This window comes from Vollenhovia emeryi, unplaced genomic scaffold (assembly GCF_000949405.1).
Source record: "Vollenhovia emeryi isolate VEMERY1.0 unplaced genomic scaffold, V.emery_V1.0 DF939134.1, whole genome shotgun sequence".
Taxonomy (NCBI): domain Eukaryota; kingdom Metazoa; phylum Arthropoda; class Insecta; order Hymenoptera; family Formicidae; genus Vollenhovia; species Vollenhovia emeryi.
Genome location: NW_011967232.1, coordinates 2073576 through 2098875, shown reverse-complemented (window position 1 = coordinate 2098875; position 25300 = coordinate 2073576). Strand labels below are relative to the sequence as shown.

At 33.7% G+C, this 25300-nt stretch overlaps 2 protein-coding genes and 2 long non-coding RNA genes across 4 annotated transcripts; 1 reads left to right on the top strand and 3 right to left on the bottom strand.

Moving 5' to 3' along the window:
• Nucleotides 1–1289: 1289 nt before the first annotated feature.
• On the bottom strand, nucleotides 1290–4143 carry LOC105567813 (trans-Golgi network integral membrane protein 1-like). Its single transcript, XM_012023006.1, has 4 exons — nucleotides 2676–4143; nucleotides 1970–2002; nucleotides 1721–1890; nucleotides 1290–1659 (listed from the first exon to the last, which is right to left on the bottom strand). Exons 1-4 carry the CDS (start codon nucleotides 3856–3858, stop codon nucleotides 1510–1512), a joined length of 1536 nt encoding a protein of 511 aa, XP_011878396.1. The 5' UTR covers nucleotides 3859–4143; the 3' UTR covers nucleotides 1290–1509.
• Nucleotides 4144–5738: 1595 nt separating this feature from the next.
• LOC105567809 lies at nucleotides 5739–10275 on the bottom strand. The gene is made up of 3 exons (XR_001009396.1): nucleotides 10076–10275; nucleotides 9149–9292; nucleotides 5739–5832 (listed from the first exon to the last, which is right to left on the bottom strand). It is a non-coding gene; the product is annotated as an uncharacterized LOC105567809 (long non-coding RNA).
• Nucleotides 6990–10318, top strand: LOC105567810 (glycerate kinase-like). The gene is made up of 4 exons (XM_012023005.1): nucleotides 6990–7313; nucleotides 7751–8631; nucleotides 8879–9174; nucleotides 10189–10318. The coding sequence occupies exons 1-4, from the start codon at nucleotides 7004–7006 to the stop codon at nucleotides 10298–10300; spliced, it is 1599 nt and encodes a 532-aa protein (XP_011878395.1). The 5' UTR covers nucleotides 6990–7003; the 3' UTR covers nucleotides 10301–10318.
• A 30-nt stretch (nucleotides 10319–10348) lies between these two features.
• Nucleotides 10349–24491, bottom strand: LOC105567812. Its single transcript, XR_001009397.1, has 3 exons — nucleotides 23768–24491; nucleotides 20963–21128; nucleotides 10349–10423 (listed from the first exon to the last, which is right to left on the bottom strand). It is a non-coding gene; the product is annotated as an uncharacterized LOC105567812 (long non-coding RNA).
• Nucleotides 24492–25300: the final 809 nt, after the last annotated feature.

The window sequence follows — 25300 nt, the reverse complement described above, 5'->3', positions numbered from 1 at the left end:
TTTTACAGCCAAAGCAACATGAGGTCGAGCATTATCACGGAGAATCACTTTTCGGTGATTTTATGCAATAGATGACCGTTTTTGCATCACGATAACGTTCAGTACTGACTGTTTCATTCGAATTTACCAACTCATAATATACCAAGCCCTCCTACCGGATGACCCGATCATAATTCTTTGTCATTGATGTCACAATCACCTTTTTTGAATCGTTCAAACTGTCTACATGTTCTCTCTGATGGAGCCGAAATCACCATAAGTTTCCATAAGTAATTGATGAGCTTCAGCAGTACGTTTTTTAAATCAAAATAGTGAAGAAGTACACATTTTGGAAAAACAACTTGTGGCGATCTATTTCTATTGCAATTAAAAATTTATAATTTAGTACACAAAAAATGACGTCTGTTTATTGAATTTCGTTGAATTATGTAGGACTTTTAAAATAACTCAAGACATAGCTATTTATGTTCTTGAAATATGCAGCTAAAGCTATCTAAATGTGAGCGGTGAAAACTTTCCGAACTTCCTAATATACAAGAAAATTTTTTAATTTTACAGATTTTTCAACAATACACATACAACCAATTCTATCGACAACAGATTTTGAATAATGTTGCTTAAAATTTTGTCGGCAAAAATATTGCAAATATAATACAAGATCTGACCACGATTGCCACTTGTCCAATTTTCAACCTAACCTCCAGTTTTTCGAACAAATCTCTGGCACTCCGACAGATGGAACAAATCTGCAGCTGATCTAATCACCTAATTGTATTGAACACTTTCACTGGTTCTCCTTTTCCTTTAGAAAATCGATTCCGGCGGAATACTAATCTGAAAGTGGCAATCATGGATCTGACATAGGTATGTAATACTGTTGAATTCAGCACATACTAACAAAAATATAACAAAAGATGATAAAATATTATATGAGTAGATTAATAGCACAAATTAAACAGACTTTACCATATACTTTAAGACAAATTGTTAACAGAAGTAGAGCAAAATCTTATAGAAATGGAGCATTTGATAATAAATTTGATAATGTTAAGTCAGTAGGTGCTTTATCGATAAAACATGAGTGTTACGTAGACAAAATTTATGCCAATTTGCTAACAATTTTCAATCAAATTTGCTACCAAATTACTGGTGCTAACTTTGCTACCAATATATTGGACAATTTATGTACTGGAAATTAACCGTAATATAATGAAAGTTTTATAAATTGTGAATCATGTTTAACTCGATAAAATGTAAATTAACTATAATATAATAAATATAAACTGTAATATAAATTGAAAAATATAATTAGCTTCTCTGATATCATATTAAACGTTATTTTATATATTATTCGTAAATTTCATTGCTATGACAGATCGATTCAATGCTAAAATATAAAACTTTTAGAAAATTAAATATTATACTGAAAGTATGCTTATAAATACAAAATATATTACACTTGTTATACTATAATACAGACGTTATAAAATTTGTGATACTCTACTCGCATTAATATATGACATGAGTAACGTTAGCATTACATTGCGATGTAACAGCTTCTTCAAGTGTACAATCCAGTTTTCGGTAGCTAGCTGTACTCGGTCGCCGTCTACCACGACTATTCCTTGATCTTCGACCTTCTAATACAATAGCAAGTATCTGAAATATAAACATTTCAAATATTATAAATGCACAATAAAAATGCATGAGTGAAACTAACCTTCTGTTTATTATGATAACCTATGTATCCAGCGAGACAAGCCAAAGTGATCACAGTAAAGTAAGTGAAGAAATGGGAATCATCTTCCGTTCGCATATTAGAATATTCCGTTAGCCTAGCATTGTTATTCTTCCGTTCATAGGTTTCTTGCACATTGTCATTATGACTTCCTGTTGGAAAATGCACATATATAAGTACACAATTATATCACAGAATTAATACAAAATAACTTTCACCAGACATTCTTACCTGTATCTGGATGTTGAATTGTATCGCCCACATCTAAAAATTATAAACATATAACATATAGTTATTTTTATATATGCATATAAAAATGCCACATAAATTATACAAAATATGTACGATATATTATTTATAAATTTATACAACATTCAAAATATATCTTTTGATATGATTTGATATCAAATAATTTCATATTTTTCAGAACATTAACTACCAATGTTTGACAACCAGAAGTTATTCTATATCAAGTATTCTGTTTTTGGATTTATACAACTGGTCGAGTAAAAGTTTCCGATGCAATTCTTATAATTTTATTTTTTCAATCTCACGTTCTTCGATTTTTCATTCTTCAACATTCGCACTTTGTTTGGTGAGTAAATTCCATTTTTCTTTGCGAATAACTCTTGAATTTGTTCTGTTACAAATATTCATTGCAACATCAACATTAGTAAAATTTTTTTCATATTATGTCCACAAAATTTAATGACTTTGTACATTTAATTTCTACACACTGACCTCACACTCTTCAGAGAAAATCAAGAAACGTGAGATTATTTAAAGACTTTTCGTAATTCGTTCATTTTAATATCGAGTCTTTAGTTACTTGATTATTTATTAAATTAAATTAGACAATAGATGAATGTACATTTACAAATTTTGACAACGATATACATTATAAGTATTTTATAAATATATTTATAAATATTAATACCATCAATATCATTTTCCATATTAACTTCTGGATTTTCAGCATCATAATGATCTTGTGTATTTTCTGATAGTGTACTGGGTTTTAAATCATCAATTTCTTGCAATTTATTAGATTTCTCTGCGTTTTCTTCATTTACAACTTTCTTTGCATTATTTATAGCTTTATTTATTGATGGAGCTTGTGAATCACTGTTTGGAGGCATATTTTTTATAGGTTTTGCAACATCGACATTAGTGCCAAGCTCAGTGCCACTATTCTCTTTATTTTCGTTAAATATTGAAGGTATTAATTTGTGAACTTGTGTCTCCAGTGTATTATTATTTATTTTCTTCTGTATATTATTTGCTTTCTCAGTATCGAATTTTGTTTTTTCTTCATCAAATGGCGCATTGTCAGGAACATTTGAGTTACCTTCTTTAACATTATTACTGTTGTTAGAATCTATCGTAATTTGCTTCCTATTCTGTTCTTTAGATTCTTTAGGTTCTTTTACTTCTATCGTTTTAGATTCAACCTGTGTAGTTTTAATGTCACCTGTTACACCATCCTTTAATTGATTCATAGGTGGCTTATCAGTTGGCACAAGATCATGTGTTGTTTCTACCTTAACACTTTTCATCATATCATCAATGCTTTTAATCCAAGCAAGTACTGCGCACAGTGGATGAAACTTATCTCGTAAGTCAAAGCATATCTTTACACATGTATGAGGTGTATTAAGACTTTCGACCAGCTGTGCCAAAAAGAAATCTATTTTACTATACAATGACGTAAATCCCTGTAGACTGTTACAAAAATCTTCCTGGGTTTTAGTCTTATTAGGAACATATTTCTCCACATATGAATTTAATGTTGCTGTACTATTGAGAGGAATTTGTAACCGACTAGAATATTGACAAATCTTGTATGCTGTGTCGTAAACTCCTAAACACAGAAAGTTACTCAAGGTCTCTGGATCATAGTTCCAAGAAGCGATTGGATACGCCATGGATGCACAAGGTCTGGCATATTCTGAATCGTATAAAAATTTGGATGTCTGGCACAGCTTCGAGTCATTCTTCATGATGTCTATGATACTTGGTGGTATCACTGGTGCGCTTGTCACTCCCGTGAAGGAAAGAAATGGGACAAAACAGTTTAGCATAAAGATGACGCGAAATAAATCAATGTGACGGTTTTCCATTATTTTTTTTAGAATTTTTCAGCCTTTATTTGTGTAGACTAGTAACTCCACTATCGCTCTATCGGTTGATGAACATAATTGTGTTTTGTTAACTTTATTTCTTCAAGACACCAATCATTTTCTAAGAAAGTCTCAGATGTTCTCACTAGCACAATTTGTTTTGCAAACGCAGTATCTCAAATAAGTTACGTTATTTTGGCATAACCCCTATCATTCAGTTCTCTTACGTTCGCACAGTAGAACTTGATCAAATCCGAGTAGAGACCTTCTAAAGAGTCACGAAATAACATCAAGGTTAGGTCGGTGCCGCCACGTTTCGTCAAAAACCGGAAGTTTTCATAGCGGTAAATTCAATTTGTAAAGCTTGGTATTTTAAATAGAAGAAATAAATTACATGAATAATCAAAGAAAATAAACTTTTATTTGTTTATATAATATGTATTGCCATAGTCTTACTATCAAAACGTTTTTCTTTGTTCGTTTTGCTTTTCTGCATGCTATCTTATCTCTAAATACAGCATATTTAAAAAAAATTTTTTTTTTTAAGTTATGACAATTTGATATAAAATTGTACTGTTGGAAATAAATAATTTTTCCAATTGTCCTTTTATATTTTTATTCATTTCTTCTACTATTTGTTTTTCATGTTGTCGAAATATGTGTTCCATCCATATAAAAATGATAAATGTCGCTCATTGACATAAAATAGCGTATTTTTATCGAAACACTTTATTCGTACTAATTTATTCTAAAGTTTCGCCTTTGACATTGCACACAGAGCAAATGCATCTTTTACCAGAGAGAAACCTGAGAGCGGCCACGCCGGCGTTTTGATACCTTTTTTGCTCGGCTGATTCCAGCGCCTTACGCCCATTTTCATTTTTAGAACTATATTCCGCTACACCCATTTTCAAGCACTGCCGATAAAGTCTCCACTTGGTGCGCGTCCGTGCTACGCCCATATACATACATTATGTATATGTATACATATAAGGCGTAGCATGAACAAAATGGTGACTTTATCGGCAGTGTCAGAAGATGCATAGCAAAATAGTTCCAAAACTAAAAATGGGCGTAAAGGCGCGCGAAACAGTCTCTTCAAAACGGTATCAAGTAAAACGCTGGCGTGGCCGCTCTCAGGTTTCTCTGTGCTATTACCAGACTTTACAAATTAAATTAATTGCTATGACAACTTTCGGTTTTTGACGAAGCATGACGGCACCAATCAAAATCGGGAATGTTATTTTGTGACTCTGATTTAGAGTCTCGAAATCGTGCTGATTCGCAACGCCATCACGTCCATTTTGTCATCAATGTAGAAACTACGTAACCACATTCATTTTCCGTGATGGTAAAACGGTTTTTGGTTCATATCCGTATTGCACTTGTCAGTGATGATAAAAAATTTGCCCGAAAATCGAGTGGACGCAAAAAGAAAGCATATATGTTGTTGTATGGACGTGTACGCTCGGAGTTTTTGCTAAATACGGATAACAATGTTCTTTCTTCTTTCTCACGCTGTACTCTCGCTATTATTAATACCCAATTATTAGAATCAAATGTCGACTTGATTACGTTTTATTATTTGAAATATTTACGAATAATTTAGTATTTTTCACATTAAGTAAATCAAAATATTTATATCTTTAATCAGAAAATATTAAGAAACAGATCTAAGACAAATTTCTAGGCAGAAAGAACGTACATACCCATACAGCACAAACCTTGCAGTTACATTGCAGCTATTGCAATACGTACATTACAGCAATGTTAATAAATTAATATTTAAGAAGAATTAGATAAAACATTAAATATAAATTTATTAATTTAATTTTCTAAACATTTGTAAATTAACTTCTTGGTTCTTGCATACTCACATCAATTAGTCTTTGACACCGACGATCGGCTGTGTTAATGCCCTTCGAATATTCCTGAATCCTTTATGTTCATTTGCTAGCAACGAAGTAAATTTACCTGCAATTACCGGTACTTTAACAGTTTTTCGTCGATAATTAAGTATCCATATTATTATTAACAAAATTAAAATATCTTGGTATTATCATTAGAATATAATAAATAATGCAAACAATTTCTGCGTACAACAAAACTGATCGCTATTGCAAATGAATACACCTTTTAATATTTATTTAATTAAAATTTTTAAGAATGATGAACTTTAAATGTTATTATAAATTCTTATTTAATATGTTAGAAATTGATTTTAGAAATCAATTTAATTTTCACATGATTGAAACAAAATAACTCAAAGTAACTTGAAATTATATTCAACTTAAAATTTTAGTAACCTAAAATATAACATCTAGATCATATCACAATATCCAACAGTTTTTAATTTATTCTATAAAATCGTAAAAGTATTTATATGTTATATAAATTATGCGTCATAAGGGAAAACATGTAATTAATTTGTTGAAATAAGAAGGAACTACGCAAAAATCGCAGTGATAAAAGCAAGAAGACAGGAAGTCATGATGTGAAATTTTTTTTAAGCAAACACGATTTGACAAAATAACGATAGGAAACGCGCTTTCTAATATGGAAGTAAGCATTCGGCAGAAACAGATTACAGATACGAAAAAATTGCACGGGGAGAAAGCCATGTTGCAGGTTATAACATTATATAACCTAATATAACATATATAACACATTAAAGATATCTGAACTATTTTATATCATGTGAAGGAGAATGTTTTATTCTATCGTAAATTATTTCGCTCAGTCAGCTCTCTTTTTTAATTGAGTGATAAATATATTTCACACGTTACACATAAGACTATTAATTCTTAACTTTGTCTATTTTATATACGATTATGTTATAATATATAAATTTGAAGTAACTTTCTTAATTTTTAAACCGACATCCTTAACGCAGATCCGTCAAGATCTCAGTGCTGTCATCGAGGCCGGTATAAAATGTATTTACCCGTCAGCAATTATTCCTAAGAAGATTAAATATGACGGGCGTACAGTGCTAACAATTAATAATGTCAAGTATAAAATAAAGAATAACTTGCATATCGTTGGCTGGGGGAAGGAAGTAGTTATGATGAGCTCGGCAATCGAAAGGATGGTTGGCAAACAATTGAAAAAGGGATTTATTGTAGTACCTCGTAAATCGATCTCCATGATGTGGAGCTTCCCGGACGCTTTTCCAAAGTTGGACAGTTGTATAACTTTCATCGAAGCCGGGACAGAGGGGCAGCCGGACGAAAAGACAATTGAAATTACACGAAAAATCGCGAATTACTGTAAGCGACTAAGAAAACGCGATATATTAATAGTTTTGCTGTCCCGAGATCTAGACGAGCTTCTGTGCTGCCCGCGTGATACAATTACATTGAGAGATAAGTTAAGGGTTCTCAACAGGTTAAAAGCTGCTAATGCGACTCTTGAGGAGATCAATATCGTGAGAAATAAACTTTCTGCGATAAGAGGTAAGTAGTTTAGGTGCAGGAAAATTTCATTAACTGCTTCTGTGAAACTCTTAATTCACATATATATGTATATCTCATCACCATTTCTTCGGAAATCTATACATAAACATAATTCCGTTAGATAAATTCATTTTGTCACTTTCATAACACATTGCACAAATCACATTACATAAATCTATATTAAAATTAATTTGTATCAGCAAAAATTTTATTTTACAACTAGATTAACATCGAGATTAATGTTAATGTCTTGAGAAGTGTATAATAGATTAAATTTTCCTTTACTAAAAAGAATCTCAATCTAAAATATAATGTACAGAATATATGTATACCTTTCCATATTTATGCAAAAAGTGTAAATTATCTTTTTTGTAAGACTGTATATTAATAATTAAAACATTAGATGAATGAAGGTTATAATAAAAGAAAAACTTTAGGTGGTGATCTGGCGCGTTTGGCATATCCGGCCAAAGTCATCACTCTCTATACATCTGACTTATCGGCAATGACAAACGAACCGTCAACGCAATTGGGCGGTGATCCATGCACTTACGACCCGAAGGACCGAAGAGCCTTAGATATTTTGACGAAGTACGGGCTTATTGATAAAGTATCGCAAAGTGTACGCAAGCTGTTATGGGAATTCGGGCCTCTGATAACAGGGGTGGACGCCCAATTGGACGAAAAGAAAAGATACAAGTTCGTACAACAATACATGATCGCGCACAGTGCCGACGCTGTAGAATGTATGGCGGCGGAAGCCCTTAAACTGGGACTGTCCCCTTTGAAATTAAACTTCACCTGTGGCGGAACCGTCGAGGAATTCGCACAGGAGTATGCGAAGATCGCGTCGCTAATGATCCTGGCAGTTGAGAACAAAATTACTAAGTTGGAGATGTACGAGCAGATGAAGGAGAGTCCGGTATGCCCTCTGACCGACCGGGAGGTATGGGAGATGTTTCCCACAAAGGACAAATGGGGTCTGGGACTGTGCCTTCTGTTGGGTGGCCGACCTACCGTTCATCTCGGCGAGCATCCCGGGAAGGGTGGGCCCAATCAGGAGCTCGCTCTTTACTTCTCCTTGTATTGGTACATGCGAACGAAGCAATATCCAATTTTGCGAGGATACACCGTCTGGTTCCTCGGCTGTAGCTCTTACGGAAAAGACGGTAATACCAACGCAGCTGGCGCATTCGGATACAAGAGCCTCGCTACTGACGTTTACCCGGAATACGAAAAAGCGAGGAGCGTGCATAAGGCTGCCTTCCTGAAATGGCGAAGGCTCGCCGAGGATAAACAGAACGAATCGGAGATCGCGGTAAGAACGCAGCAGTGATAGCCCACTTTATTTTTTATCGCGCGCATACAACTGAATAAAGTCTCGGAGCGGCGAAATATTGAAACATGGCTCCGGAAAGTCGATGATGTTACTGGTCGGATAGAGAAGGGAAGGAAGGTCTTTTTTTCGATGCGAAGTACTTTGTAATAGTTTGATGCATGCAACTTTTGATCTGTATTACTGCGCCCGATCCGTAGCGCGATCATTCGTGCAAATCTTTTTGCAGGAAGCTCGTCAAGCGGCGGAAGACGCGGAGGAAACAATGAAAAGATACGCCGCCATTCTACCCGAACAAGTTCTTAAGGGAAACAACACGAATTTGTTTTTCTCCAGTATCAACGATGGCGATGAGTTATTGCAGCTGAGAAGCAAAAATTATTACGCGCTCGTGGACGTTGGGGATCTTCACGTTATACGAATCGCGCGCTTTCAGTGCAACTGTACCACGGCACCTGTCACGGAGACGAAGATAGGATATATGCCGATAGAGACTGACCTGTCAATCGCACGTTATCGGCAACGGTAGTATCGGTGTTACAATATTGTTGTCGGATCGAAGAGCCGTTGATTATTTACGACCCTGTTGTGTGCCGGATTTTGCGATGGATTTTACTCCCTTCGCTCTAAATTTATACGCGACCTGCACGAATTGATTTCTTGTTTTAATACATGGATATCTCATTTTCCATTTGATACCGTATTAAATATTCATAAGCTCTTTAAAAAGCAGATTTGTATTAATAACATGCATTTAATTAAGCACAAGAAGTTGTCAATTGCAGTATAGATCGGAGGAGGTTCGTTAAAAACAATCGCATAAAATAAAATTTTATTACGACTTGAAGCTACACCTATTACAGAGTGTATTTTTAAACTTTGACACCTTTTCCGGTTTCTGTTTTTGAATATTTTATCACTTGCTATAATAAAGTGAACATTTTAGAAGTAATGCAGCTATATATACGTTGAATGGTTATTATTATAAAGAATACCATTATTTTTAAAAGTTTAAAATTTATAGCGGTATGTACGTTATATTAGAATTCTACTGTGTATAATTTTAATAGCTGCAAGCTAAATAAACTATATCCATCTCTGACATTACATTTGTTATTTTAAGTTGGAAACTATACCAAACTGTTATTTTCAAGAAATCACTTGCGATAAAATGCAAAACTGTTGCAGAACGCAAACGCTTGAACTCTAAAGTTATCAAAAGCTACGTTATAATATATCTTATCATTCCATATATAAAAAAATTTCAACGATTGATAACTTATGATTCTTATGACCTCTTGTGTAATACATTTTGCGTCATTAGTTATATAGTGGTACTATTCCGTGACAAGTACAGATATCTATTTATTAAAGCTGAATATTATTATCAAATTAAAACTATGTTTAAAACGATCATTAAATTTACTTTGCAAATCAAGATTCATCAAAGCCAAAATGAATCCTATTGAACGATCGGTTCATCGAACGAACGAAACGAAAGTCCCAAGAAGCTCATTCCGCCTTTCCTTGACATAATAGAGATCTTGTAGCTCGGCGTGTCCCTTGGGCTCGGTACCTATCCCGTTCAACAAAGCCTTGGGAATGGACTCACCTACCTCGACGACATATCCGCGGTACAACGCGGTTGTGAGTGCGTTCTCTCTTACATTTCTTCGTGATCAAGTCCAAAATGCCCCTTGAGAATACCACTTACAGAATGCGTGCGCGAACTTCCTTTATTTAATATTACCCAACTTAATCTGATCAAGTTTGCCTGAAATGTAAAGAAAATTATAACATATTAGTTGCAGCAGTAATAATCCGAATAATCCGAGAAAGAAGTAAGGATAAAAATTAATTTAGAAGAGAAAATGCGATTTACCCTAATTAAATCAATTTTTATTTTTAAACTAATTAAGAGCTTCTAATTTTAGAAACATTCAATTTTAATGTGCGTTAAAACTTAAGTCGAAATTAAATCAGCAAAATCGCAGACGTGTGTGTATTTAATTATTTTAAACAATATTATTAAAACTTGTTCACATATGTTAACAATTTAATATATAATGTGAAGCTCTGATAATTTTGATAATCTGAATATGCTAAAATACATCTCTTATATAATGCATGAATTGTTGTTCTAAATTATTATCACTTATTATTACCTTTTTATTTAATTTGTGAATTGCACAAATTATCTTTTCAGTACAAATACATATGAAAACTCTGAGTAAGATTATAAAAAATTACGACAGGGCACTACTCACACTTATGATGCGGATAGTTTTACAGTCTTATCTTTATTCCTGACATTGCATTTATGATATGAGACAGTCTATAAATTTAGTTCGATTTAAGAATTCTAAATAACAGTTTATTGAATCTCTCTTGTGTAGCAACATACATAAATCTCATAATGAAACGTTTTGCGTTGTTATGTATTTTCTTACTATATGTGCATTATTCAGTGCAAGTTCCGAAATACGGTACATAATTTTATTTATGTATTTATTTTCTCTCCTCCTCTCTCTCTCTCTTTCTCGGTAGATATGTAAAAATAATTTAAATAAATTTACAGGGAATTATCTTTTATTCTTACATTTATTAGTAATCTAAATTTATTCTTTAATTGATTTGAGTTAGAAAGTATATATTATATGTATATACGTATTCATATATACATTAATGTTTCTTTTTATTTTATACTATTATAGTTTAATAGCTCATAAAAATTATTTCAGAGAACTGCCTTAGAGAGGTGCTTCCTGAAGGAGATCAGCAAAGATGTATAAAAGTAACGTGCACATCGCAGAATAAATTTACAGTAGAAGAGTAAGTTTAATAAATTATACATATAATAAAATGTAACACTTCTACATTACTACTAAAAGTGTTGCATGTGTATTAATGCATTGTTCAATTTTTGACACAAAATGGATGTTTATATAGTATTATTATATTTACTTTAGATGCAATTGTGAAAAGAATGCAGGACAACATCTTGGAGACCGTAATTCTGAATATCCTGTTTGCTGTCCGCGGTGTAGCAGAGTTAATAAGAAGCATTAGAGGATTTGGTAACAGATCGCGTGGAAGAACGGAAGTGCGTGAATGCTAAGCGAAAGAGTTTAAAGAATTAGGAGAAAAAGAATAAGGTAGGAAGTATAGATTTAAAAAAGATAAGATAATAGAAGAGGAAGAATTGGAGACAAAAGGTAAAGAGTCGAAAGAGGTACAGAGTAATAGAAAAGCGAATGGATACGTTAGGATATTTAAACGGAAACGTAGAGAGGGTAGAAAAGATAGACAGAAAGAGGATAGAAAAGAAAATAGGAATAGGGAAAGCAAAGGGAATACAGGTAAAGCAGAGAAAACCGTATGGAGGGAGAAAAAGGTAAGAGGGTATCAGTCAAGGTAACAAAAGACTGGGAAGGAAAAGAGATGAAAGAGACATTTGAGATGATGTAAAGAAAGATTCAGAAAAGATAGGAGAAGAATGGGATAAAAGATTAAAAGATATGGAAAAAAGTGAAGAAAAGAATGGAATAAGGACGTAAAAGAATTAAAAGATCCAATGATTCAGTTATGGGACATAGTTAAGTATGAAAATGAGAAAGGAAAATTAGAAGAGAAGGAGAATAGTAGCAAGGAAGACAGGAGGAGTAGAGAGGAGAGAAGTATGTACATACACAGACAGAAGAAATTCTTTGCCTGCCTGTGTATACGCTCTTCTCTTCCTCGCTCTACCTTCTAACAGTAGAGCTATTTGAGCAAATTCTTGGATAAGTGAGGGAAAGTCTTGTGGAGATAGATGGACAGAGAAATCATTAAAAAGAGAGATTATTGAAAACATAACTAAAAAAAGAAGGGTGTTCAAAGCAAAGTACAGATTAGGTAGGAGTAGAACAAAAAGAAAGGATAGAACTAGGTCCAATTTATTCCATACACTTCTTAGTAAGCTGAAATGAAAAGGAAAAGTTGGAAAAGAGAAAGAAAATGAAAAGAAAAGCAAGGAAGAAATGAAGAAAGAAATCTATAACAATTGTTGAAAGAAGAAGAAGAGAAGTGTTGAAGTAGAAGAAAAAAAGGAAAAAATAAAAAGAAAATAAGAGAAAAATAGATACAGATAATAAAGTGGAAAAGGAGGGTGTTCAAAAGAAAGTACAAAAAGGATAAAAAGTGGAGCAGAGGGATACAAGGAAAGGCTAGCTCTGGTCCACTTTGTGGGACAGTAAGCTGAAATGGAAAGGAAAAAGCTGGAATGGAAATGAATAAAGGAGGCAGGAAACAACAGGGGAAGTACCCGAACAGGACATGAAGGAAAAAGGAAAGGAGAAAAGAAAGGAGGAGATAAAGAAGAAAGACCACGACAATTTTGGATATAGAGAAAAAACAAGAACGAGAAAAGAGGAAGCAGAGAGAGGCTAGAATATTAGGAAAAAACAGGAACTAGAAATATAGGAAGTTAATAAGATTTTTAGATATGGACAGTAGAGTGTGTGTGCGCGTAAGACAAAAAGTACGGAAAGTATGAATGTGTTAAGTTTTAAGATTGTAAACCAAATCCTACTTCTCGGCTGTAGATGCTAAAGTGTATTAAAGATTCTGTTTTAATAAGAAACATTAGAACTATATACATATACTCGTATATAATACACATTTCTATATATCATACATATATAAAATTATTATGTATATTATCTATATCATACTAATCATAAATAAAATATTATATGCACAAATATCTAATAAAGTTATATATGCGCATCAGAGTGTATCTCATTTTCTTCCTAATAAAAATGAAGCTTTAAAAGGTAAATAACATAATCATAATTCAATAATATGGTAATATTTTTTAATCGATTCTCTTTAACATTTTTCTCTTAACAAACATTAGACAAATAATAACAAATTAACAAAATTTTAACATTAATAATTTAACATTTGCATAAGTATGTATTAAACACAATTTCCGTAAGATTTATATCTTATCATCTCTCGTTTATTATACTTGTTTATAGAATCACAAAATTTTGTAACCTTAAATTTTTTAATAAAAACAATCAAGATATACAAAAACAAATAAAAAATTTTATTTGATATTAATTTTAACATTTTCACAACAAATTTTAAAATTTGTAATATTTTAAAAATAAAAACTTTCCCAAAAAACATAAAACAGTATCTACAAAACTATAAACTTTAAAGCGTATGTTATCTAGTATATTATCTAGTACTGGCAAATATTGATGTTAACTAAGGCTTTATTATGTCATAAAATTTGTAATATTTTAAAAAACAAAACAGTATCCACAAAACTGTCAACTTTAAAGTATAATTATCTAGTAGTAACAAATATTAATGTTAACTAATGCTAAATACTGATTATGTATGACATAATTTTAAAAGAATCTGCATTTTCTCTTTATCTAATCTATTTTGAAAGATCAAAGTTCAAAGATATAAGAAGATATATATGTATATATGTATTGACACATACATTTTGAGAATTGTTCTCGCATCTCGATGCTGTACTTGTCTCATTCAATGTAATTCAGCAAGATGAAACACTTCGTATCATTGTGCGTTCTTCTCCTCTTGATTCAATTCAGTACACAAACTCCGAAATTTGGTACGTATTTACATTATCTATTACATTACGTATTTCTCTCTCTCTCTCTCCCTCTCTCTCTCCATTTCTTAAAATAATGTGGCACTGAATAAAAAAGATTATTCTAAAGAAAATACAGAATCATACATTGATTTATATTAATTCCATTTCCTTTATAAAATCGTATACTTTTAACAATTAATTAATATTCTCCGGAAGACAGACCCTCCGGGGTAATAAATTTAACAATTAATTGATATTATGAATTATTTGTAACAAATCGAAAACTTTCTTATACTCAATGAAAATCAAATGCGTATTTACAAAGTATTATAGAAAGGTAATAACGAGCGATATGGATATTATTATGTATATTATGTGTATCAAGTGTGATTTAATTTATTCTCTTTGGATAAAAAATTACTGGAATATATATTTCATATATTACACAGAGATTTTATCAACCATAAAATAAATAACTAAATAATAATAGCCGGAAAGGAGTTAGGACACGACAAATTCATACACACACAGAATATAAAATAAATAAACAACTAAATACAAAGATAAATTAATGTGTCATAACTAAATATCAAATACAAATAAAGTAAACTACACGAATTACAATGGATCTAAGAGAACCCACATCAAAGTTGAAAGCATTATAAAAGATTTAAGACATACAGAAAATAAATAGAATCATTAAAACATCTATGAAGTAAAAAACTTTCTTATTCAATAAGAAAGAATGGGCCATTTTACGTACATGGATACCCCGATTAGAACAATACTACAATATTTTTAATAAGTGTAATCTATATTCTGTAATTGTTTTAAATTATACGCAATTTAATATAATTATGTTCTTTATATTTACAGAGAATTGTCCTGAAGATATTATGAAGGCTCCTCAATGCGAATGCTGTAAACTGATGTGTAGCTCAGAAGGGACATCAGTGACAGCGAAAGCGTAAGTGAAGTAATTTGCAAAGATAAATGTGTTACAGATCAGATGTTAATTTTCTATAAATTTCAGATGTCCTCTATCTCATTGTCGCCCAGGAACACAGATAGGATATGAGGAGGATAAGACAAAAGAGTATCCAGACTGTTGCGGCCGTCCCATTTGCAAAAGTTAAAAATTGCACATTATACACATAATATCGCATAAATAAAAGATTTTATTTGCAGACAGTATCATATGCGTAAGTGTATGATTACAGCTTCCTAAAATCTGATTTTTATTTCTTTCGTCTTTTAAGCTAATATTATTTTATATTTAATGATTAGTGTAAGAATTTTTTTTTTAACTTGACAAAGACAATAATGTTTATCAATAATATCAATAATTTATTTGTAAATAAGCATGAGGAAAAATTCTTTTCAACATAGTGAAACTAATAATACATAATACATAAATTTTAAGTGTTTTTAAAATTATGTATTACTTTTTACAAAAAATAAATTTACGTATTATATATTATTGTTTACAAAAAATAAATTTACGTACTATATATTATTTTTTACAAAAAGTTTTTCACAAAACTAGACATTTAATTTTTCTTCTAGCAATCATTTATATGTTAAACAATCCATACTATTTCAAGAATAAGTACTATATCATTCATAAAATGTAATTAAGTGAAAAGTAATAAATCATGCAATTTGAATTAAGAAATAAATTGGTAAATAAACGCAATATATTTTAATGTTATAGAAACAATACGAAATCAGATTAAAAAATTTATGTAAAGATATTACATACTCTCTTTACACATCGCAGATTTGTCAAAATGCAAAACTTTATGAAGAATGGTTCTCCGGAGTATAATGGCCGGCGAAATCTTGATTAAGCATGAAGCGGAGTATATTTCACGTAGTATAGAGGCAACCAACCGAGAGGAGCCATCGCTGTACATTTGCATGTCTCTACAGAGAAGCCGCGGCTAAATATGCACCGCTCGTTACTTAACCAACCACCAAGCAGCGTCGGTGAAGCTCTGCTTCTGCAGCTATAGATCCACCGCGAAATTCTACCATTCTTACACGCGCTATATGCCGTTTCGCGCGATTTCATGTTGAAGCGACTTAATTTAGAACACTTTGATTAATTACTGCTTGACATTTATCGCGCGCGTAAAACAATGAGACGTTCTTATTAGATTTCATTTTATTCTCCACTTTAATAAATCAAAAACTGATCTATAAATATTCGACAAATTTGGGACTCTAGAATTAATGTGGAAATCGTTAATGCGAAATCGATATGTTATATATGACAACCTTGTAATCTTGGCGTTGATGTTGCATTATGTAACTAAAGTTCTATAAAAAAAATCTTTATATGCTTTTTCCGGTTAAATCTACAATGCAAATCGAATGGCGGATAAAAATGCTCGCGAACCGAGCTTGAAGAGACGACATATGCTGTATAGGTACATTTTTTCACCCCAGAGATCCCCAACTAAAATACATGAAATATAAGAGGAACGGCAAATTTCCATATAAATCTCAGCATTGTTCTTTTGCACCGGAAGAACTGACAGACTGTGGAATAAGCGTTAGCAATGATATATCGCCCTAAAACAGATTAAACTAGTTGGTCTGATACCAGGTTATGATGCTATCTAAAGGATACGCAACGTGAGATTTTTCTTCATTAAAGTTGCAATACCAGTATGCTAAACAAACGTTTAAACGAAATTTATTCTACTAGAACAAAAAACTTCTTCTGCAAACGTTTTGAAACATTTCTTCACGAAAGAAGTTACCTTCCATCCAAGATTTTTGAAGATTGGCTAGCTTTACTTTATACAAATTCAATTTATAATAAAGTTATATTAAAAAGAATATGACAAAAGAATTTTTGCGCAACATGTTCTAAGAACAATAGCAAATTTCTTAATGACAAATTCTTAATGTCGCTTGAAGTTTCAATAATAAACTTTGCAATTTAATTTAATATTGAGACACATAAAATGTCAGTTGTATATTAACAATTTTTACATTAATATCAAAAAGTTTGGAAAATGTATTAAGTGTTTCTACATCAATATTTCTGAGATTCTGTAATATTTTATGAAGGAATTAAAGCTTCGCTCGAGTGATTTAGCATTATACTATCGCAAAAAAATATATTAAATTTTTGCATGAAAGACCAGTGATCTTAATCGATAAAACATTGAACGAGATTACCGATGTAATTAAATTATGTTTATGATCTGTAATGAACGCACAGGACGGACCAGACAGCGTCTGCCCTATTGGTTGACTGATTACGGAATAATTGGGTTGGCAGACGGTAGCAATTCTGGTCGATGCCAACGCGGCGCCATATATTCTAATGAGTTTCATAAGTACGTGGAATTAACGCAGAAAAATAAAACCGCTAGAATTTTTATATTGTAAAACTATATACGTGCAGACTTTGTTGCGTCTGCTAAATGAATCATGTCTTACCAATGCTCAATGTCAATAAATCTAAAGGCAACGCATGAATACGAGTAATAATTCTTATGAAAGTGCTCTCAAGAGAAAAGAGTAGACTAGGGAAAGATGTAAATTGCGTGGATGGAAAGTATCTTGCGCGCAGCTCCGCAAATATGCCGCGCTAGGTGGATCTAATTGCGAGCCGCATTTCATCCCCAGTTGGAAAAATCTCCAGAGACACGCGACAAAGGTACACCCGCGATATACGCAAGTATTCACCGCGGCATTTCATAGCGAGACGGCTTGAGAAATGATGTAAGAGATTATCAACTCTGAATTAATGACCGCGAAGGACGCACTAGTACACGGAGAAATCTCCTGTTTATGAAAAAGTGAATCATTAATTCACAGCACGCTAGAAACTGTAAGCAAACTATAAATAAAAAAAGAACCACACATTGAATCACACACGTAAAAGTCGCAACCTATTCTCTTTGTCGCATGGAAGGTATTGTTCACAATGTCCTGTCCGAGATAGTAATATTATTTATAAGAAGAAATAGAAGGATTGTAACTTGGACGAAAGAGTTTAAAATAAAACGTCGTATAAGGGAATATCTTGAAATATATGAAACTTATTAATAATAATACAGTAATAAATTACCATAAAATTCTTAAAATTACAATAAAACTTATAGTTTCTATAGTAAATAAAATTATATTTTTATTTTACCTAATTTAATTAAATTCTCTTTCTATATTCAATTCAGTCGTCATCAGTAATCAATGCTTTCGAACTTCTATTGACAACTGTACGGCCGACCGCTCTGGGTTAAGCAGAATAGAATTGTACGAGCTTAGGTCAGCGATTCCGATTGCTCCAGATTGCTTAAATTCTTGAGAAAACAAACTGTGCACCCCATCTCCATCCCTTGCGTTCCGGTCCCGAGAGAAATGTTCGATCATTCTGATTATACACATTGATATTTGCTTACTCGTTCATTAAAATTTAATAAACGAACAATTTTAGTCACCCCCATCAAGCATAGAATAAAAATAAACAAGTCAAATGAGATACTACATTAAAAAATTGTCTGCTCATACAAAATGTAACAAAATATATGCACTTGTTTTAAAAAATCTCTGCTTAAAAATATATTATGTAGTAACATACATTGTGTGCAGCTACACACAATGTGGAATTTACGATAAATATTAATCTATAAAATTGCTCCCACAAAAATATATTCGGTCACGTGGAAAATGGAAAAGATATTAAAATATATGCACTCCATAAAAATGCTATTAAAAGTGTTTTACACGTTTTAGATGCGTGTAATAATGAAAGTGTGGAATACGTTTCATTATACAATGTAAAACCATTGCTCAATTATTATATCATCAAACAGATTCATAAAAGTTATTATACGACTCTTCCGTGAGTGTATTACAACTTTTCAACGTTATTTCTAGAAAAAAGAACGATTTTCGGTTTATACGAAAGACACGAATCAGCTCTATACATATATTCCCTGGAGATTCTTATATCTATATTCCATTTCATTTTTCATACGCGAATTTAACATCGTATTTCTTTCCCTCTAACCTCCTTACCCCATTTTCATTTTTCTCTTTCTTTCCCTCTCTTTCTCTATCCTTTTATTGAATTATGCACCGAATTCCGAACTATGTTGACACACCCTCGTTATAATATCTTGTTGTATCTCTAGTGGCACTTGATTTCCTCAGGGCCGAGAATTTAAGAATTTCTCGAGAATCATGTTATGCCCCTCCGATTCACATATCGTAGTTTAAATTTGCTTAACAAATATCGTTGCAGTAAAATGATTTAATAACATTGTATTTGTACGAATATAGACGAGTGGATTTGAATATTAAAATACGACTCAGTGTACCCGTAAGGTAGAAGTGCAGCTAGAAATGCAAAAGACATTTGTTAGCAAACATAAAGTCATTCGATGTAAACTGGTATATTTCAGAATGACACTTTTTTATATTTGCTCGGGTCTAGAGAAATTTTGTGTTTAATAATCGAACAATCTATCAGTTTCATACGGCATGCTCGCGTTTTGAGGCTTACATGTAGGCAACGCTATAGTAAATATCCCGATAGTCTATCGCCGCGCGTTATTCAATATTGACACTCCGTAGTAAAACAATGGAAATATGTTGCCCGGCCACAGTGTCGAGGAGAAGCGTAAATATCGAGTAAATTAGCATTAATCTGTTGGCGTTCGCATCGGCGCTATTCGACGACCGGCTGTTAACGGTTTGAAAATCACAGCAGCCGAGTGTCACGTGTAGCCGCGTGTTTGTCGTCCGCTCGAAAGCCCTCTAACAGGTACGCGAGTCATTTTTGAAGCCGGCCTCTGAACCTGAAACAAACCGATCCGATCGCACGCCCGGCACTTTTACACCGCGCGCATAGGAGAGACGGAATGGTATCTCTTTGCTCGACGAAACGGTTACGCAAACATTTTGACATATGAACGAATGTGAATTTGATGAGAAAAACGCAGAAATACAATCAGGCCAGTATATTTATCTCACGCTACTCCATGTATGAAGCGTTCAACAATTAGTATTTAACGGTAACTATAATCCTCATTGATTGCTCTGCTACATCATATATTGTTTGTTCATCTTGTTTTAGTGAAATATTAAATGATATTTCTTAATAATTTCCGAGTTGGCCACTATAGCGATTAAGGGCACATCATTGAAATCATAAGCCTCGTAAATTAAATTAAACAGTAGTGAAAAATATTTTTAAACTAACAAATCGCCTTTCGACCACCAAGTAATAAAAACAATTCACCTAGATTATTACAGGGCTAATATAACTTCTCGATTATAAAAGTTATGACGATAAAATAAATTTTCCAAATTAAGTTCTAACAATATAAATAAATTACAAAATGTTAATTATCGATCTGAAGGAATAAAACTTTTAATAAGAAAACATATGAAATACTAACTAAATGTGGAATTTAGTTTATGTAACTTCTTGAAGCTCAGACCGAGTATAATAAAAGCAAGACATAAAAACATTTATTAGCGACACAAAACTCGTAAAATAAGTACAGCCTCAACAATTCCGCAACCCAGATAACAGTAACAAGCACGTCTTTCACCGGAAACCTCATAATTCGCTGAAACGTCGTAATTCGATGGCGGATACAGCCATGAAACGCTTGAAAATTCGAATTCCGGCGACGAAACCTGTGGGCTGAAACATGATTGACATCTTACCCGAGTTCGAAAGGTAGATCGCGCGCAGACGGGGCGGCAACGCGAATGACATAAACTGTCAAACGTGACGGCAGAGGAGAACAGATTGGCCTTAGCGCGCGGTACGTGATCAGCGTGGGTACCGTCTTCTGATTTCTCCATGGCCGCAGAACGCGAAAGAGACATTCTGGAAAGGAGAATAACGTTTAATGCGCCGGGCGGGCGGAGATGGAGCGCCGAGAGAAAGATGGAAAGATCGCGAGAGAGATCGGACGTGACGCCATTTCCATTCCCGAAAATTTATGGGCCAAGTTTTGCTCGCACGTGGTCCCGCTAATTACGCGAGAAACGCGGCAGGCAGATTCGGGAATAACGATCGCACGACGACCACTGGCTGAAATAGGAAGACGTAGAAAGGTTGCAGTAAGCGCGTACCAATGCACGTTCGTGCAAGATCGTGTATTAATGAAGTTTGAGTACGGATAAAGTTTTTGTCGTGGCTAAAAAAATTAATAACTGACGCAGATTAACTTCAGAGACGAAATAAAACAAAGATTAATGTGACGCTGATTAGAGCGAATAAATAGATCAATGGTCTACATTTCGGAAAAGTACACTTTCTTTCATATCTTGTTTCTCTCTCCTTTTTTTCTACTTAAGAATATGATATCTCATGTATTAATTTAATTAAAGGAATGAATTGTTACTTGTAAAACACGTTTTTATCATTAACTTTTGTCTTATTTCATACAATATAAGACTTAGGATATAATTAGAAATATTTAGAAATATATAATTATAAAGATTAATGGCATCGAAACATTTATGCTTTATTTTAGGACCAAAATATAGCAAAAATGAATAATTTTGTTTCTGCTCATTGAATACTACTACATTTATTTTCTAACTGGTTATAGAAGTTTTTCCCTATGTTAGTGTATACCTTTATTCAATTCGTTGTGTATTCTCGATTGGACAGCGCGCTACATCGATTTCTAATAGCTTCAATGGAACATACCGTCAAGACTTTTTGTTCGCAAACAAATTTACCCAAGTTTCTCCTAATTACTGTCCTGTTAATTACTTAGATCAAGAAGCTGGTTTACTCTTTTACATGTGAGACGGAGAAAAATAAGAATGCAATAAATATTTCCACGCAAAAGAGAAATAGAATCATTCTGCTCCCTCGTGAAACAGAAACTTTACTCACTGACCGAAGTGTATAGCGGAGGCACAGTTTCGTTCGATTAAAATCTTATGCCGAAGTGCCGAAGTTTCGGATATTATACGCGTTCCGTATAATACAGTTTCTCCAATCTCGAATACCCTACCGTTTTCTCGCCATCCAACACCTGCGATCCGCGAGCAGCCTGCATAAAATTCGTAGCCGTAAGTTAATCATACGTAATTTCATTAAAGGATCTCTTGAATACCTCGCAATTAACGCTGCTTTCGCAGCAACACCCACGGGTGTCACAACTAATTAATCGCTGAATTAAACTATTTTTGTTCTCGATCCTGCATGAATTCAATTTTGTGCTTTACAAAATGTTGCTTTACAAATGTAACCTGAAAATAATGGGGCGTATTATTTTCGGATTACTATTTATATATCTGCTATTTGTATGATTATAATTTGGAATTGGAACTGTGATAATTTCCAAATATACATCCGATGCTCAGGCGTTTCTATCGTTGCAACAAAGAGAAAGTTATACGTAGTTCAAAATATTACATAATACCGGTATTTATACCAATCGATTTTTACTTCGGACATTGTAAAAATTTCAGTATGTAACCAATATTTTCTACAACGTTCTTAATCCCTGATCGTATATTCTCATTAAGACCTTTTAAAAAGTCATTGTACAAATGTGAATTTGCGTATATATATATTTTTTTTCTAACGACATGGAACTAACGCGAAATTTCGCGTGCCGCATCGGTGTTACTCTGACGCTTGTCGTTCGAAGCAATCACCATTATAACTGCCGGCGGGAATTGCAGAACTTTATCATACAGTCTAAACAATGCCGGATTTCGCCGTGATGCCAACACATATATGATGTCACGTCCAGAGCCAGTTTATCAATGGCAACTAATGCAATGGATGGCCATTCTAACGTACCCCCCCCCCGTTATCACATTGAGCTATACCGTCGTCATCCTCAACTATATCGATTTCGTGTAAAACGAAAGAAAAATACACGTTCCAGAGTTCTCGTGAAATTTCACCTACTTGTAGTACAGTTATAGATGTATCAACTTATTCTCGCAATAGCGGAAGCATGCGACCTGACAACAATCTGCAATTCTTCGGGACAATATATGTATATTCTAGGACACTATCAAATAACGAATAAAATATATAAAGTCCATTAAAATGACTTATAATATATTTTCGATCGCACAGACTGAAAGTATTGATTAGTTAAACAGTATTTTCGATACTTATCAATGAGGTACGCATAAGATTTCAAGTTTTATAACGTGTTGTGTATTGAAAAAATCATGGAATCGAGGAAGAATAGCACGGAAATCTCTGTGCAATGCTTAATATTCGAAGCGATATCCGTAATCTATTTTCGGTCAATCATCCGCGTTTTTATCTGTCACCGACATTCATAAACTAATTGTCAACGTCGGACAGTTTTAACGTGATGGCCACGTCCAGCAAAGCTGTACCCCACGCGTAAAATCGAATTTCAAAAGATTCGTGGAGGAGTCGCGGGTGCGAATGGTCCTTATCTATCGATCAATCTGATTGACAATCGTTTTGCCCGAAGGGTACATGAACATTTTCGATTATCGCGACTCAATACCAACCAGCCGAATTCCCTGTTGATCTGATTGACGCATCTGCGTGCCAGTGGAGCGTAAACGCGGCCCCCGCCGCGTACCATCTCGTAATAGAATCTCGCAGAGCACTCGGGGAAATTCGTGAGTACCTCCTAGATCGGTGCCTCCTTTGAGATCTCGTTTAGCGAGCTGATATTGAAACGGGTAAACGGCGTTTTCACGATAGAGAGAGGGGTGTTCGTGTCGGGTTGCACGTGCGGAGATTACTGCCGTTTTGTTTATTCGCGCACACGTTACGGGAGAGCGTACTCCCAGAACGTATGAGCGAAACGAGCGGAAAAAGACGAGGCAGAGGGAAGTTGCGGAAGAGACAGAAATGGAAAGCGGAAAGAATAAGGAGGATAGCGAGATGGGAAAGCGGACTCGCGCCGTCAAGGGACATATCTCTTTCACGTCTCAATTTGTATAAGTATCGCGACAGTTATTCCAGAGCCGTGATACCGAACACGTGCTATCACACGCGCGCGAGCGACTGCCTGACGCAACTACGATTGCACGATACGACGGTGTAGGTGTCTCGCGTTGCCGGCGGGAGAACGTATCTGCTGTATGAATTGTACGTACGCCCGGCGCGCACATTCTCACCTCAACACCACGATTGTACGCTAATAAGTTTCTGTGGGAATACCGTGGCAGAGAGCGACAGATACTTTATTCCGTTTCGTGTCGACCGCACAGGCTTACAGCCGAGACTGTAAAGGCGACGGAGAAATAATTCCCCGGGAGGTCGTGCAACACGATCGAGCGAAAGGATGGGTCCCGATTGTCCTCCGGGCAACGCGGATAACTGGCAGCCGGATGTCAAGTTGGTGAATATTTGATGCCTCCGAATTTACCCGCGTATATAGTCACGCAAAAAGCGAAAACTACACGCACATTTAACAGAGACGCGAAACCCTTCGGATCTTCCGCTCAGAAGCATAACTCTCTCGTTTACATTTAAAGGTGAAGAACTGAAGATGCATAGAAAAGATTCGAAGCTTGTCAGAACTTAATAATAAGTAAAAAGATAAAGGCGACATATATTATGCATTATATTATACATATCGTCTTTACCGTCTTATTCATTTGTTTATGTTCAGAAATTATTACACAAGTACATACACGGAAAACAAATGCTGTTCAATTTAAAAAAATTAAGTTGATTAAATTAAACGTTAACGTCACGCCTGCTACAAACATAAATAATTAACTCAATTGTACTTGCTATGGATTTTAATTTTAAGCACTAAACAAAATATCCAGATTATTAAGACAACTATCTGATGTTTTTCAATTATTAATACGTTGTTCCAACGATTTTATTTCAATTACACAGATTTTGTTGATACAACATCATTTTTTCCCGTGTAGTCGAGAAGAAAATAGATAAGGTTGTACATGAAATATTACGTAAGACACTGAAAAGGCGATATTATCTGAAATCTTGAATCTTTTTATCAATAACAAGCATTTTATATTTTAAACAATTTGAACTCTTGCGGCTTTAATGTTCATTTT